The following is a 15837-nucleotide window of genomic DNA, read 5'->3' as shown; positions in this document are numbered from 1 at the left end:
GAAATTGTCCACTTTGGCAGGAAGAATAAGAAAGAAGCATATTATCTAAATGGTGAGAGATTGCAGAGCTCTGAGATGCAGAGGGATCTGGGTGTCCTAGTGCATGAATTGCAAAAGGTTAGTATGCAGGTGGTTCAGCAAGCAATTAGGAAAGCTAATAGAATGTTATCATTTATTGTGAGGGGAATTGAATACAAAAATAGGGAGGTTATGCTTCAGTTATACAGGGCATTGGTGAGACCACATTTGGAGTACTGTGTACAGTATTGGTTTGCTTATTTAAGGATGTAAATGCTTTGGAAGCAGTTCAGAGAAGGTTTACTAGACTAATACCTGGAATGGACAGGTTGTCTTATGAGGAAAGGTTGGACAGGCTAGGCTTGTATCCGCTGGAGTTCAGGAGAGTAAGAGGCGACTTGATTGAAACATATAAGATCCTGAGGGGTCTTGACAGGGTGGATGTGGAAAGGATGTTTCCCCTTGTTGGAGAATCTAGAACTAAGGGTCACAATTTAAAAATAAGTGGTCGCCTATTTAAGACGGATGAAGAGAAATCTTTTGTCTCAGAGGGCCATGAGTCTTTGGACTCTCAAAAGGCAGTGGAAGCAGAGTCTTTGAATATTTTTAAGGCAGAGGTAAATATATTCTTGATAAGCAAGGGGGTGAAAAGTTATCGGGGTAGGCAGGAATGTGGAGTTGAGGTTACAATCAGCTCAGCCACAATCTTATTGAATAGTGGAGCAGGCTGGAGGAGCTGACTGGCTTAATCCTGCTCCTAATTCGTATTATCGAATATTCACATCCACCGTGCCTGCAGCTGTTACTCAGGTTGCACTTTAGACACCGATTATAGATTGCCATTAAGGATAAGAACCAGGATGAATAGTTTAATATTTGTAAGTTCTGTTTGTTGTGTCATGATTCCATTGTTTATTTTCGAAGTAGATAAAGTGTGAAGATGGCAAGTGGTTAGCGGTCAAACCTTTTTATTGTGATCCTCATGGGGAAGGGGTGGAAAAGATTGAATGCAGGCGATGGGTTTCCTGATGCTTAGTTAGTCATGGAAGGCACATCATGTGGCAACAGTGCTCCGAAGTCTGATGGTGGAGCAGGCCTCTCATAAGCAGTGTACAATTAGATGGCAGTGACTGTCCCTCCCAGCTGTGGGCCATCTCCCTGGAAGCCTCTTGTGATCCCCCAGGTCCACCTCCTCTTTTTTTCTTCCTCCCTCGCCTCTTCCTGCTCCACTTCTCTCACATTTGCTGGTAGTAACGGCTGCTCTCTCATGATCACCAGTTTGTGGAGCATGCAGCAAATCACCACGAGTCTAGAGATCTTCTCAGCCGAGTACTGCAGGGCACTTCCTGACCAGACAAGGCATCTAAACCTTCGTTTCAGGATCCTAATAGTCTGCTCAATGTTACTCCTGGTGGCTGAGTGGCTCTCAGTGGGGGAAATTTTCCCGGGCCGCTGGAGGTGAGATTGGAGGCAGGATGGCCAGGAAATCAGCATGAAAAAGCTTCTGGACGCGCGATGCGCACATGGACAGAAACCCACCTTTCAGTGGCGGGTAGCCAATTAAGCTAATTATGGAGGCAATTAGCGGGTATTTTTGGAAGAGCATGGAGTTTCGCTGGTCACGCTTGGGACCTGGCCGTGTCTGCAGCTTGTGAACTCACAGGAGGTGACAGCAGAATGGGAGGTCGGAGCATCATGAGATTCATATTCATTGATGATGTCAAGGGACAAAATTGGCATCACTCAGGACATCCGCAGGCAAATGCTTGCAATCGTTTGCTTGTCACCTCCAGCCGGATTCACCAGATAGCATGGGCATGAAAAACTAGTTGCTGATCCCATCAGCATGTATGGCGCCACCATCTTGTGCCGCCCTTTCCTTCTCCATTCACCTCAGCAGCACATAGCATTCACAGTGGGTCTTCCAGCCGCCCTTCTCTTCAGGCACTCTGATTGTCCCTACCATTCCTAACTTGACAGCAATCCCGGAGGTGGCTCCTTAATTGGCCTCTTCTGGGAAGATTGCGCCCGAGGACCTGCCATATGCACGTCTGGGTTTGCGACATGGAAATTAGCCCTATATTGGACTCGCAACTTAAATGGGACAACGTAGCCCATTGTTTGAGTGCTCAGCTGGTGTCTGGGGCTTTCTCAAGAGCCATAGCATCTGAGGGTATCCCTTGTCACCTGCTAGCCAGCCACGCACATTGCATTGGGGATCGAAGATCTGTGGAATGGATGACTGTCACATAATAAACACATGGTGGTGACTCCCTAGGTAGCAGGCAGTCACTCGCTTGATGTGCTGCCTGTGGTCAGAAACAAGCTGCACATTGAAGGAACGGAATCCCTTCCTGTTCCTGAACACCTCTGAGTTTAAATGAGGGGCTCACATGGCCAGATGTGTATAGTCAATGGCTCCCTGGATCATGGGAAATCCCACAATCCTATTGAATCCTTCAGCTCTCTGCCTCTGATCTTCTCGAGCAACAGGGAATGATATATAGTCATTCCTCAGGGCGGATAGAGCCACAGAGACCTCCCAGAAGCAGAATTAAACAGAGGATTGTGACCTAAAAACAGAAAGTGCCGGAAATACTCAGCAGGTCTGACAGCATCTGTGGAGAGAGAAGCAGAGTTGATGTTTCAGGTCTGTGACCTTACATCAAAACTCGGAAAGATTAGAAATGTAATAAGTTTTAAGCAAGTAAAGCAGAGGTGCGTGATAGGACAGAGGACAAGAGAGATTAAATGACAAAGATGTCATGGGACAAGGCAAAGGGACACTAATGGTGTGGTGAAAGACAAAGCATTAGTCCAGAGAGAGTGTTAATGACAGTAGCACGGCAAGCATGACCCTGGGCTTTCAGTTGTTTTCCATTTCAACATCACCCCCCTGCTCTCATGCCCACATTTCTGTCCTTGGTCTGCTGCAGTGTTCCAGTGAACATCAATGCAAGCTCGAGGAGCAGCACCTCATTTTCCTATTCGGCACGAACATTGAGTTCAATAATTTCAGAGCATGACTGGCCCTTTTTCATTATTATTTTATTGTATTGCATTTTATTTTATTTTTTAACCATGGGCCTGCCTTAAACTTGGTTTTTCATGTTTGTTCTTTTGGACAGAAATGTCTCTTATTCTGTCATTAACACTCTCTCTGCACTAATGCTTTGTCTTTCACCACATCATAAGCACTCCCTTTGCCTTTGTCCCATGACATCTTTATAATTTAATCTCTCCTGCCCTCTGTTCTATCACACACCTTCCCTTTTGTTCTCTTCCCACCCCTGCTTCACTTGCTTAAAACCATCGGCAGAGACACCGCGGCTGAGAAACATCGGGAGAGAGGAGTTTAAAAAGAGAGTGGGAACCACCGGCAGAGACACAGCGGCAGAGAAACATCGGCAGAGAGGAGTTTAAAAAGAGTGCGGGAACCACCGGCAGAGACAAATCTCCACATCTCCAACAGCAAAGCACATGATTGGAAAGAAAAATCAAGGTGTGACATCACAGGGAAGCAGGTAGGTGATTGGCTGGGTGAGACTTCGGAGCTACAAATAATGTGAGAGGGGAGAGAGAGCGGCGGGGCACAGGGGGTTAGTTGGTGAATATCTGGTGGGTATTTTCTCACTTTATCATTATCTTTTTTCTGCTGATTTTATTTTTTCTCGAACATTTAAGTCTATCTGCTAAGTAGAAATTAAAATACCAGTAGTCGGTAGGTGGTTACTCATTTGTTTGTTTTATTTATAACCATTTTATTGTATTTATTTAACTTTCAATTTTTAGTGCAGTATATAAATAATGCGAGGCATGGCAGGGCTGCTCACACCTGTTGAATGCACATCCTGTGCTATGTAGGGACTCCAGGACCCCACCCATGTCCTGGACAACTACAGGTGCAGAAAGTGCCACCAAATGCAAAAGACCCAGCGTCAAATCTTGAAACTAGAGGAAGAGCTGGTGTCACTGAGGTGCATTTGTGAGGATGAGAGATCTGTGGATAGCACATTTCAGGAGGTGGTCACCCCACAGCTGAAGAGAGTGCAGGTAGACAGGGACTGGGTGGCTACCAGACAGACAAGAAGGACAAGGCAGGTAGTGCAGGAGTCCCCGGAGGGCATCCCACTTTCTAACTGGTATTCAGTTCTGAGTTCCAAAGGGAAGTGCAGCGAGTCATCACCAGAGCACCATGGATGGCTCAGCCAGGCAGGGAGGGAGGGGAAAAGACAGGAGAGCAATAGTGGTAGGGGATTCTATAGTTAGGGGAACAGAAAGGCGTTTCTGTGGTCACAGATGTGATTCCAGGTTGGTATGTTGGCTCCCTGGTGCAAGGGTCATGGAGTGACCATGAGTGGCTATAGAGCATTCTGGAGGGCGAGGGCGCACAGCCAGAGGTTGTGGTCCATATTGGTACCAATAATATAGCAAGAAAAAGGGATGAGGTCCCGCAGGCTGAGTTTAGGGAGTTAGGAAAGAAATTAGGATGCAGGACCTCAAAGGTAGTAATCTCCAGATTACTCCCAAGGCCACGTGCTAGTGAGTATAGAAATCGGAGAATACACCAGATGAGTGCGTGGCTGGAGAGATGGTGCAGGAGGGAAGGCTTCAGATTTCTGGGGCATTGGCACAGGTACTGGGGAAGTTGGGACCTTTACAAGCTGGACCGTCTATACCTGAACAGGACCAGGACAAATATCCTTGCAGAAAGGTTGGCTAGTACTGTTGAGGATGGTTTAAACTAGATTGGCAGGGGGAGGGAACCTGAGGGAAGTTTCAGATAGGACAAATTCAGAGCAGAGAAAAGGAGGCAGAAAATTATTTATTTAAATGCAAGGAGGATAGCAAATAAAGACGATGAGCTGAGGGCACAGATAGACACATGGCAGCATGATATCATTGCTGTAACAGCAACTTGGCTTTAGGAGGGGTAAAATGGCAGCGCAACATCCCTGGATACAGAGTTTTCAGGCAAGATAGAGAGGAGGATAAAAAAGGAGGGGGTGTAGCATTATTGTTTAAATAATCAATTACAGCTGTGAGGAGGGATGTTATGCTAAATGAATCATCAAATGGGGCCATAAGGGTTGAGCTCAGAAATAAAAAAGGGGCAGCCATACTACTGGGAGTGTACTATAGACCCACAAATAGTGAGAGGGAGGTAGAAGAACAAATATGCAGACACATTTCTGAGTGCAAAAACAATAGGGCAATAATAGTTGGGGATTTCACCTACCCTAATATCAACTGGGATACAAACAATGTGAAGGGAACAAAACTCTTGAACTGCATTCGAGGACTTTTTTAGCCAGCACGTTACAAGCCCAATGGGAGAGGGTGCAATTCTAGATTTAGTCTTAGGAAATGAAACTGGTCAAGTGGATGAAGTAACAGTGGGTGACCATTTTGGAAATAGTGACCATAATAGTTGGATTTAGCAATATTATGGAAAAGGACAAGGATAGAACAGAAGTAAAATTTCTAAATTAGGGAAGGCAAAATTTATGAAGCTATGAGGTGATCTGGCGAAAGTAGACTGGATACAGCTACTTGAAGGAAAATCAGTGGCAAACTAGTGGGAGGCATTCAAAAGCGAGATCCGACGGGCACAGGGTAGACATGTCTCCATGAAGAAAAAGGGTGGTACTGCCAAATCTAGAGCCCCCGGTTATCTGGAAGCATACAGGGTAAGACAAAGCAGAAAAAGAAAACTTTTAACAGTCACAAAAATCTTAATACTTTAGAAAGCTTAGAAGAGAATAGAAAGTGCAGGGGTGAAGTAAAAAAGGAAATTAGGAAAGCAAAGAGAGGACATGAAAAATTATTGGCAGGTAAAATCAAGGAAAACCCGCAGATATGTTATCAGTACATTAAGAGCAAGAGGATAACTAAGGAAAGGGTAGAGCCTATTGGAGACGTACAAGGTAACTTATGCGTGGATGCAGAAGATGTGGGCAGAGTTCTTAATAAGTACTTTGTTTCTGTCTTCACAAAGGTGAGGGATGATGCAAACACTGTAGTTAAAGAGGAAGAGAGTGAAATATTAGATACGATAAGCATAATGAGGGAGGAAGTACTAGAGGGTCTGACATCCTTGAAAGTGGATAAATTACCAGGGCCAGATGGATTGCATCTCAGGCTGTTAAAGGAAACCAGTGAGGAGATATTGGATGCTTTGAGGATCATTTTCAAATCGTCACTAGATACAGGCAAGGTTCCAGAGGATTGGAGGTCTGTGAACGTTGTACCATTGTTTAAAAAGGGTGCGAGGGATAGGCCAAATAATTATAGGCTGGTCAGTCTGACCTCGGTGGTGGGCAAATTATAGAATCAATTGTGAGAGATGGGATAAACTGTCACTTAGAAAGGCACGGATTAATCAGGGATAGTCAGCATGGATTTGTTAAAGGAAGGTTGTGTCTTACCAACTTACTTGAGTTTTTTGAGGAAGTAACAAAGAGGATTGATGACAGTAGTGCAATGGATGTTGTCTACATGGATTTCAGTAAAGCATTTGACAATGTCCCACATGGCAGACTACTCAGAAAAGTAAAAACCCATGGGATACAGGGGAATTTGGTGAATTGGATCCAAAATTGGCTCAGTGACAGGAAACAAAGGGTAGTGGTTGATGGATGTTTTTGCGAATGGAAAGCGGTTTCCAGTGACGTTCCACAGGGCTCAGTGTTAGGTCCCTTGCTCTTTGTGGTATTCTTTTTCTTTTGGGCCTCCTTATCTCGAGAGACAATGGATACGCGCCTGGAGGTGGTCAGTGGTTTGTGAAGCAGCGCCTGGAGTGGCTATAAAGGCCAATTCTGGAGTGACAGGCTCTTCCACAGGTGCTGCAGAGAAATTTGTTTGTTGGGGCTGTTGCACAGTTGGCTCTCCCCTTGCGCCTCTGTCTTTTTTCCTGCCAACTACTAAGTCTCTTCGACTCGCCACAATTTAGCCCTGTCTTTATGGCTGCCCGCCAGCTCTGGCGAATGCTGGCAACTGACTCCCACGACTTGTGATCAATGTCACACGATTTCATGTCGCGTTTGCAGACGTCTTTATAACGGAGACATGGACGGCCGGTGGGTCTGATACCAGTGGCGAGCTCGCTGTACAATGTGTCTTTGGGGATCCTGCCATCTTCCATGCGGCTCACATGGCCAAGCCATCTCAAGCGCCGCTGACTCAGTAGTGTGTATAAGCTGGGGGTGTTGGCCGCTTCAAGGACTTCTGTGTTGGAGATATAGTCCTGCCACCTGATGCCAAGTATTCTCCGAAGGCAGCGAGGATGGAATGAATTGAGACGTCGCTCTTGGCTGGCATACGTTGTCCAGGCCTCGCTGCCGTAGAGCAAGGTACTGAGGACACAGGCCTGGTACACTCGGACTTTTGTGTTCCGTGTCAGTGCGCCATTTTCCCACACTCTCTTGGCCAGTCTGGACATAGCAGTGGAAGCCTTACCCATGCGCTTGTTGATTTCTGCATCTAGAGACAGGTTACTGGTGATAGTTGAGCCTAGGTAGGTGAACTCTTGAACCACTTCCAGAGCGTGGTCGCCAATATTGATGGATGGAGCATTTCTGACATCCTGCCCCATGATGTTCGTTTTCTTGAGGCTGATGGTTAGGCCAAATTCATTGCAGGCAGACGCAAACCTGTCGATGAGACTCTGCAGGCATTCTTCAGTGTGAGATGTTAAAGCAGCATCGTCAGCAAAGAGGAGTTCTCTGATGAGGACTTTCCGTACTTTGGACTTCGCTCTTAGACGGGCAAGGTTGAACAACCTGCCCCCTGATCTTGTGTGGAGGAAAATTCCTTCTTCAGAGGATTTGAACGCATGTGAAAGCAGCAGGGAGAAGAAAATCCCAAAAAGTGTGGGTGCGAGAACACAGCCCTGTTTCACACCACTCAGGATAGGAAAGGGCTCTGATGAGGAGCCACCATGTTGAATTGTGCCTTTCATATTGTCATGGAATGAGGTGATGATACTTAGTAGCTTTGGTGGACATCCGATCTTTTCTAGTAGTCTGAAGAGACCACGTCTGCTGACGAGGTCAAAGGCTTTGGTGAGATCAATGAAAGCAATGTAGAGGGGCATCTGTTGTTCACGGCATTTCTCCTGTATCTGACGAAGGGAGAACAGCATGTCAATAGTCGATCTCTCTGCACGAAAGCCACACTGTGCCTCAGGGTAGACGCGCTCGGCCAGCTTCTGGAGCCTGTTCAGAGCGACTCGAGCAAAGACTTTCCCCACTATGCTGAGCAGGGAGATTCCACGGTAGTTGTTGCAGTCACCGCGGTCACCTTTGTTTTTATAGAGGGTGATGATGTTGGCATCGCGCATGTCCTGGGGTACTGCTCCCTCGTCCCAGCACAGGCATAGCAGTTCATGTAGTGCTGAGAGTATAGCAGGCTTGGCACTCTTGATTATTTCAGGGGTAATGCTGTCCTTCCCAGGGGCTTTTCCGCTGGCTAGGGAATCAATGGTGGTATATATTTATGATTTGGACTTAAATGTGGGAGGCATGATTGGGAAATTTGCAGATGACACATAAATTGGCTGTGTAGTTGACACTATAGCTGTAGACTGCAGAATGATATCAATGGTTTGGTTGAGTGGGCGGAAAAGTGGCAAATGGAATTCAATCCGGAGAAGTGTGAGGTAATGCATTTGGGGAGGGAAAACAAAGCAAGGGCACACATAATAAATGGGAGGATATTGAGAGGGGTAGAGGAAATGAGAAACCTTAGAATGTATGTCCACAGGTCCCTGAAGGTGGCAGGACAGGTCAATAAAGTGGTGAGGAAGGCATATGGAGTGCTTTCCTTTATTGGCTGAGGTATAGAATACAAAAGCAGGGATGTAATATCGGAACTATATAAAACAGTGATTCGGCCACAGCTGGAGTATTGTGTCCAGTTCTGATCACCGCATTACAGAAAGGACATAATTGCTCTGGAGAGAGTCATACAGCATAGAAACAGGCCCTTCTGCCCACCGCATCCATGCCGACCATAATGCCTATCTAAACACAGAGGAGATTTACAAGGATGTTGCCAGGGCTGGAAAATTGCAGCTATGAGGAAAGACTGGATAGGCTGGGGTTGTTTTCCTTAGAAGAGAGGAGGCTGAGCGGTGACTTAATTGAGGTGTACAAAATTATGAAGAGCCTAGATAGACTGGAAGGACCTGTTTCCTCTAGCGGAGAGGTCAATTACCAGGGGGCACAGATTTAAGGTGATTGGTAGAAGAATTAGAGGGGACATGAGGAAATACATTTTCACCCAGAGGGTGGTGGGTATCTGGAATTCGCTGCCCAGATTGGTGGTGGAGGCAGAAACCCTCAACTCATTTAAAACGTACCTGGACATGCACCTGAAGTGCTGTAACCTGCAAGGCTACTGACCAGGTGCTGGAAGGTGGGATTAGAATGGGCAGGTAGATTTATTCAGCTGGCGCAGACACAATGGGCTGAATGGCCTCTTTCTGTGCTGTAACTTTTCTATGGTTCTATTTCTAACCTTTGCCAGTTCTGATGAAAGGTCACAGACCTGAAACATTAACTCTGCTTCTCTCTCCACAGATGCTGCCAGACCTGCTGAGTATTTCCAGAATTTTCTGTTTTTATTTCAGATTTCCAGCATCTGCAGTATTTTGCTTTTATTTTAGAGGATTGTGAAGTGTGATTTATATCACCTGTGACAGCCTGGAAGGTTCCAACGGCATCAAAAAATTAACTGCTACTGTGACCTTGACTGCCACGGGCAATGTAGCTCAAGCTATGCTGTGATGTCTGAGTCTTCAATTTATGAGACCACTGATCTCTGTGACAACCTCCTTGGTGAAGTGCAGCCTCCTTGGGTTATGTGGATGTAGGAGTAGTGCTCTCTGAAGGCCCTGGGTGTATAGGGCCTCCTGCTGAGAGCCCTCCTCACATTCCTGTATCTCTTTCCTCCAGCAGATTGTGCTCCTCTGCTTGGCCTCATCTCCTCCTCCAATTCCTCATGCAGATCAAGGCGGACCCCTAGCAGGAGGCCGATGATCAAGCACTCCCTTTCTCCTGGTGACTCCTATAAGGTATGCAATAAGGAAGAGCAGCACAGCGCTCACTCTTCTTAAGTTCTGAGAGAATTTCCAGGAAAAATGTTGACAGTGTTGGTGACACCTTGACATAAAGTATCGCAGAAGATTTCCTGATGTGTCTCAAAAGTCCTTTCCAAATGCAATGTAGTTAGTCGATCTTAATCAGCAAGTGAATACTGAAAACTGAGCATATCTTTAAGTAGTACTCGAATTCCTCGGCAATAACTTGTTTATTCCTATTCAGCTGGTCGCTGTTGGAAGAGATGGTTATTTGAAACACTACCCACCAAAATGGCGTGCAGTGCCTTTAATGAGCTCTAGCAGGCAATTTAATTGTTAATCAGCTCCTAATGATGCTCTGGGCAGCCGTTCCTAATGCACTTTAACTCCTTTACCAAGATGACGCTTGCAATAAATGCAGGTTAATGTGGCGTTTCAGCTTAAGACCACATCTTAGCCATATCAAATGCTCTTTTGCACCTAAAGTATCAAGCCAAAATCACCCCCTTTATATAATTTTATTGTTCATGAGCAAGTCTTGTATAATACATATCACTGATAGCAAAGGAAAATGCTGCATTATTTATTAATCTACATTAGCAATATTTTAACCTATAGCTGAATATATTAACGCTTAGGTCAGCAAAATACTGAATAATATGTATGAGCAGGGCATGGAATTTCATGATACTGTAATGAGTTTCAAATCATTAACACAGATGTACCTGCACTCACTGAAAGGCAGTATGTTAATAAAACCCTAAAAATATACAAAGCAACTCCATAAAATTAATATATTATTTTTAATATGGCAGTGTATAATAATTTTAAGGCCATTTTTTAATTTGGGGTTCATATAAAGTTAGAAACAACTCAAGCTTCACTCATATAGACTGAAACCTAACAACTGGATTATTTTCTAATTGCTCCCCTGTATATCTATCTGGTTGTCTAAATAACCTATCTGGGGGGTGAACTTTATGCTCTCCCCCGCAGTGGGTTTCGAGGTAGGGAGAGCATCAATTCGAGTGGGAGGGTGGTGGGCAGGCCTGTCGCTGCACGGGAAGCATGGAAAGAAAAACTGTGTGGGTTGCTTGCTCGGCTCTGGGGTTGGGGGGGGGGGGGTGGTGCTGTGCGGGGTGGGGGGGGGGGGGAGGGATGATGGGGAAGATCCTTCATTAAAAGGCACAGTGCCTGAATGAGGGACACGGCATTGGGAAGGGGGGAGGTCCCATGAGGGCCACCCCACTGCCCTTGCTGTCGAACCCCTATACAACCCCCTTCTCCGTGATCCCCATCCCACCAGACCTACCCGTGGCCTGGGTCCAGCGCCACTTCTCAGCCCCGGGTGGGTGTTCCTCCGGCAGCAGCCACCACCTCTGCAGTGGAGCTGCTCAGTTAAAGATCTCTGATTGGCCAGCAGCACTCAGCGGGCGGGACATCCCTCACTGGGTTCTTTGATCCTGTGAAAGGCCCACGCTGTCCACTTATGTGCCCTAGTTTCCTGAACCTCTCTTGTCTCTCTACCTCCATTTCCTCCTTTAAAACCCTTTGTGAGGTCTACCCCTTGGACCAAGCTTTTGGCCATCCTTCCTAATCTCTCCTCCTTTGCCTCTGTGTTTATTTCCCTCAAACCTCTGGGAAGTACTTGGGATATTTTTAAAGATACGATACAACTGCAAGCTATTGTCGTTGAGAAATCCAACAACTTACAGCCACATGCTGATTATTCTTAGTCAAGATATCCAACACTTAGATTCCATGAAGAGCGTGTCAATGTTGTTGCCATGACATTAGAAGTTCTGTCAAAAGATTTTGAAACTTCACACAACAATTAGGTGGTTTGTTAACCCGTGATTAAAGCATTAATAGGTTCAATACTTACGCCACAATGCCAGAGAATTGGAACATTTCAGCAGTCAGATATGACAAATAACTGTATAGGAATACGAAGAGAGGTTCAATCACACGGATATTCTCTGTGAAGCGAGTAGTGAGGGCTGCAATGATTCCATAAGTAACGCCCACCAGTAAACCTCCGAATCCAACAAGAAAGAACTTAATAATTCCAACCAAAACATCTGACACCCCAACTGAGGACATGGTGCAGAAAGTCTTAAACAGCTTGTATAAAACCTGCAAGAAGAAAAACAAAAAGGAATATTATGGAAAGGTAACATTTTTACTGACATTTTTTTCCAGGATTCAATGTACCTTTTGAGGAAAAATTGAGCGTGTTTATGGAGGAATTAACAAATTCAGAGAATGTTCTGAAAGAAACTTCAGTAAAGACCACCTACTAAGAGGACTGGCTTAAAATAATGCAGGCTGCAAAATACTGTTCACGATATCGGATAAGGAACACTCAAAGGTAAATGCACTAACACACTCTCAGCAGGAAGCTTCACCCATAGGGAGCGCAGGTTGCAGGTGGGCCTACAACACTATAGTGCTGAATCTGTGACCAATGCTCCCTGCTTAGGGACTCTGGGACTAAAATGCTAGGTAGGCCACAGCTGGAGTACTGTGTATAGTTCTGGGCACCACACTATAGGAAGGATGTAATTGCACTGGAGAGGGTGCAGAGGAGATTCACCAAGATGTTGCCTGGGCTGGAGCATTTCAGCTGTGAAGAGAGACTGAAAAGGCTAGGGTTGTTTTCCTTAGAGCAGAGAAGGCTGAGGGGGGACATGATTGAGGTAAACAAAATTATGAGGAGCATTGATAGGTTAGATAGAAAGAAACCTTTTCCCTTAGCGGAGGTGTCAATAATGAGGGGCAGGAGGTTTAGAGGGGATTTGAGGAAAATTTTTTTCACCCAGAGGGTGGTTGGAATCTGGAACACACTGCCTGAAGAGGTGGTAGAAGCAGGAACCTTCACAACATTTAAGAAGTATTTAGATGAGCACTTGAAACGCCATAGCATACAAGGCTAAGGGCCAAGTGCTGGAAAGTGGGATTAGAATAGTTAGGTGCTTGATGGCCAGCATGGACACGATGAGCCGAAGGGCCTGTTTCTGTGCCGTATAACTCTGTGACTCCTGGATTAGTGAATGGTCTCCTTTAATGCACTTGTATGTCTATTCCCTATCTTCTTCTTTAGCATTTCAAATTAACAGGCTAATGACACCATTGCAATAGTAGCCAGATAGAGATCACGTAAACGCAAGTGTCGGTCAATATCAGCAAGTCATTTCCAGCCTCACAACTTTATACTTTCCAATTTGTGAAATTTGTAAAAATTGTAGAATTTACCTCTGCTCTTTTAATTTGATTTTAAAGCTTGCAGCCAAACACTCTGGTTCTGTTGTGAACTAATTGATACAGATTGATTGCTACAATTAGTCAAGAACTCCATTATTGTTGCATCATGCGACTACTAGGATGACATAAGGTGAAATAAATGGACCTTGGTCTATTCTTCTCCAGGAATTCCTGTGTTCCAAACTTATTCCCCTCTCTCCAGTTTTTGCTTGATGTAGTGGTCAGACTCAGAACTAAAAAATAGGCATGAATCTATAATGTATGTTTTGTTTTTCCCTAGAATAATACTGGTTTTTGATATTGTTTTAAACACTGAGAGTTGCAATTTCATATTAGCTTCCAGCTGAGTATTCAGTTTACAATTCCCAGCAAGCAGACGCACATATTCTGAAAGGCCTGGTGACATTAGGCATCTGTGTTTTATCACGTTCATTCAATACAGGTACGCCTACCTGTTGTGAATAGAGCCTATTAGACCATTCTTGTGTATTTAATGGAGCGCTCTCCATTTGTCTTGTTCAACATGTTTGGTTAATACAGATTGTGCTGTGTTACTTGATTAAATATGCTGATGGCATTATTTTTTTCCCCTCGGTTACTGTATTGAAAATCAACACCGTTTCACTGCAGCAATTAGTCTTCTGAAAGTGCTTAAGGATTTGGACCGATGGAAGTCTGATTGCTGCTTATGATAGTCTACACAACATGAATTTGGACTGCCTCAGCCCAGTTCCTAGTGACCACAAATAAGCAGTAAAAATTTGTGCATAATTCAAAACAAATTGGCACAAAATGTAGCAACCTTAATCCAGGAAGCCTTCATAATAAACGAGGTCCAGCTATGCTGCTGGGGAACAGCAGAGAAAGTCATCCTTGTGGCATCTCTAAGTCAGGTTGTGAATCACATAAGCCCCTCAAACAAGGCAAGAGGGAATGATTTTCACTTCATTGGCAGTTACCGATGTAACCCATCGCTTTTTTCCTGCTTCAGTGATGTGATCAGGATGATGATGCTCTAAATGTGTTGGTTTTCAAAAGCAAGCAACTGTTTGGTTAAAGAAAGCCTTCTGTCAAGTTTGGTTAAAATTTCTGAAATGTTTTTAATCGAACTGTGAGGGGAACAGATTAGTATTCATGAGCAGATGGAGACTGAGTCATAAATTTCACTCCCGTGAAGTGGAGTAGATTAAATGTAGGACTGGTAGCCTGTCAAGGTCATAACTAAAGTTATACTGAAGCCAGGGATAAAACACTGAAATGATGCAACGCCAACTTTAGAAGTGACATGAATCCATGTCAATACAAGGACAAATTGGAACCCTACTAAATGGTCAATCTCCCTCACATTATCAACCAATGATCTTTCATAGGTCATGTGATTAAGAAATGAAACACATTGTGACATCAAGCTCACAGCAAGTCAACACAACCTGCTACCAGAATGAGTCATCAGATTGGGCAATAAATGCTGGTCTTGCCAGCGACGTCTACATCCTAAGAAGGTTGAAAGGTTTGAAGGGAATGGTGTACCTTCAAACCTTGTCTATGTAGGCAGGAAATGTTGCAAACTTTCTTTATAACTCAAAAAATAAGCTAGCAAATAAGTATCCAAAGAGGAGGTTTGAATTTCCAAGGTACAATGTCTGTATTCCTATGAATACTCTTAATGAGAACACACTGAGCTCGGAGAATGCCTTATGCATTTCATAAATGTAATCAGACCCCCAGCAGGCCATAGTTAATGAGGTGTCTCAATATTTTTTCTAAGGTTATGGGCCGCACCATTTTTCAATGCAGGGCTACATTCTAGTCCTTATATTCAAATCAGCTGGCAAGGCAACAAGATCCACCTCAATTATATATTTTTAATATTTGGTCCCTGATGTCAGTGAATTTTCAATTTTAGCATTTATTTTAACTTCATGGAAGAATTAACCAGGGAGGAAATAAGGTTATAACATTCAAGGGAGCAGCGTTGAAACTGAGACTTGTGGCGTGTGAGCCAACTACAATAAATGGCTGAGGGAAACAGAAATCTTAAGGAGCCTTCCAGCAGGCACGTTGTTCATTTTAACAGTCAACATCTAGGGATCATTTCTTCATTTTTGTAAACACAGGGCTAATTGTAATACTTTCAGTATTTTTAACCAAATAAAATGACGGGTGCACAGAATTTTGCTTCAGTTAACTTCATACAATACAAATCCATGGATGGGAATGACAAAGCAAACAAATGGTGACACATCTGCAACAATGATCTTTTCCGACACATTAGTAGCTAAATAGCCTCCTGTCGGGTAACTCTGTTACACATCCAAATGCAGTAAACTTGTGCATAACAACCCCAGGGAAATGTACCTATTAACAATTTAACCAGAAATTGCAGTCTTTCTCAGAAGGGTATCCAGGTCTAAAGGAGATGATCTCTCCGTTCATAGGGATGCTTTTTAATAAAGAATGCAATGTGCCATTGA

At 44.4% G+C, this 15837-nt stretch overlaps 1 protein-coding gene across 1 annotated transcript in view; it reads right to left on the bottom strand.

Annotated features, from left to right (window-relative positions):
* The window catches only part of LOC137377935 (sodium/hydrogen exchanger 2-like), a 332862-nt gene that overhangs the window by 254002 nt on the left and 63023 nt on the right, over positions 1 to 15837 (bottom strand). Inside the window, exon 3 of the mRNA XM_068048001.1 lies at positions 11985 to 12235. Within this exon, the coding sequence (XP_067904102.1) occupies positions 11985 to 12235 (251 nt within the window). The remainder of the gene's footprint in view (positions 1 to 11984; positions 12236 to 15837) is intronic.

Source organism: Heterodontus francisci, chromosome 15 (genome assembly GCF_036365525.1).
Source record: "Heterodontus francisci isolate sHetFra1 chromosome 15, sHetFra1.hap1, whole genome shotgun sequence".
NCBI lineage: Eukaryota > Metazoa > Chordata > Chondrichthyes > Heterodontiformes > Heterodontidae > Heterodontus > Heterodontus francisci.
The sequence above is the reverse complement of the archived record's forward strand: the minus strand, read 5'-3'. Positions and strand labels throughout refer to the sequence as shown.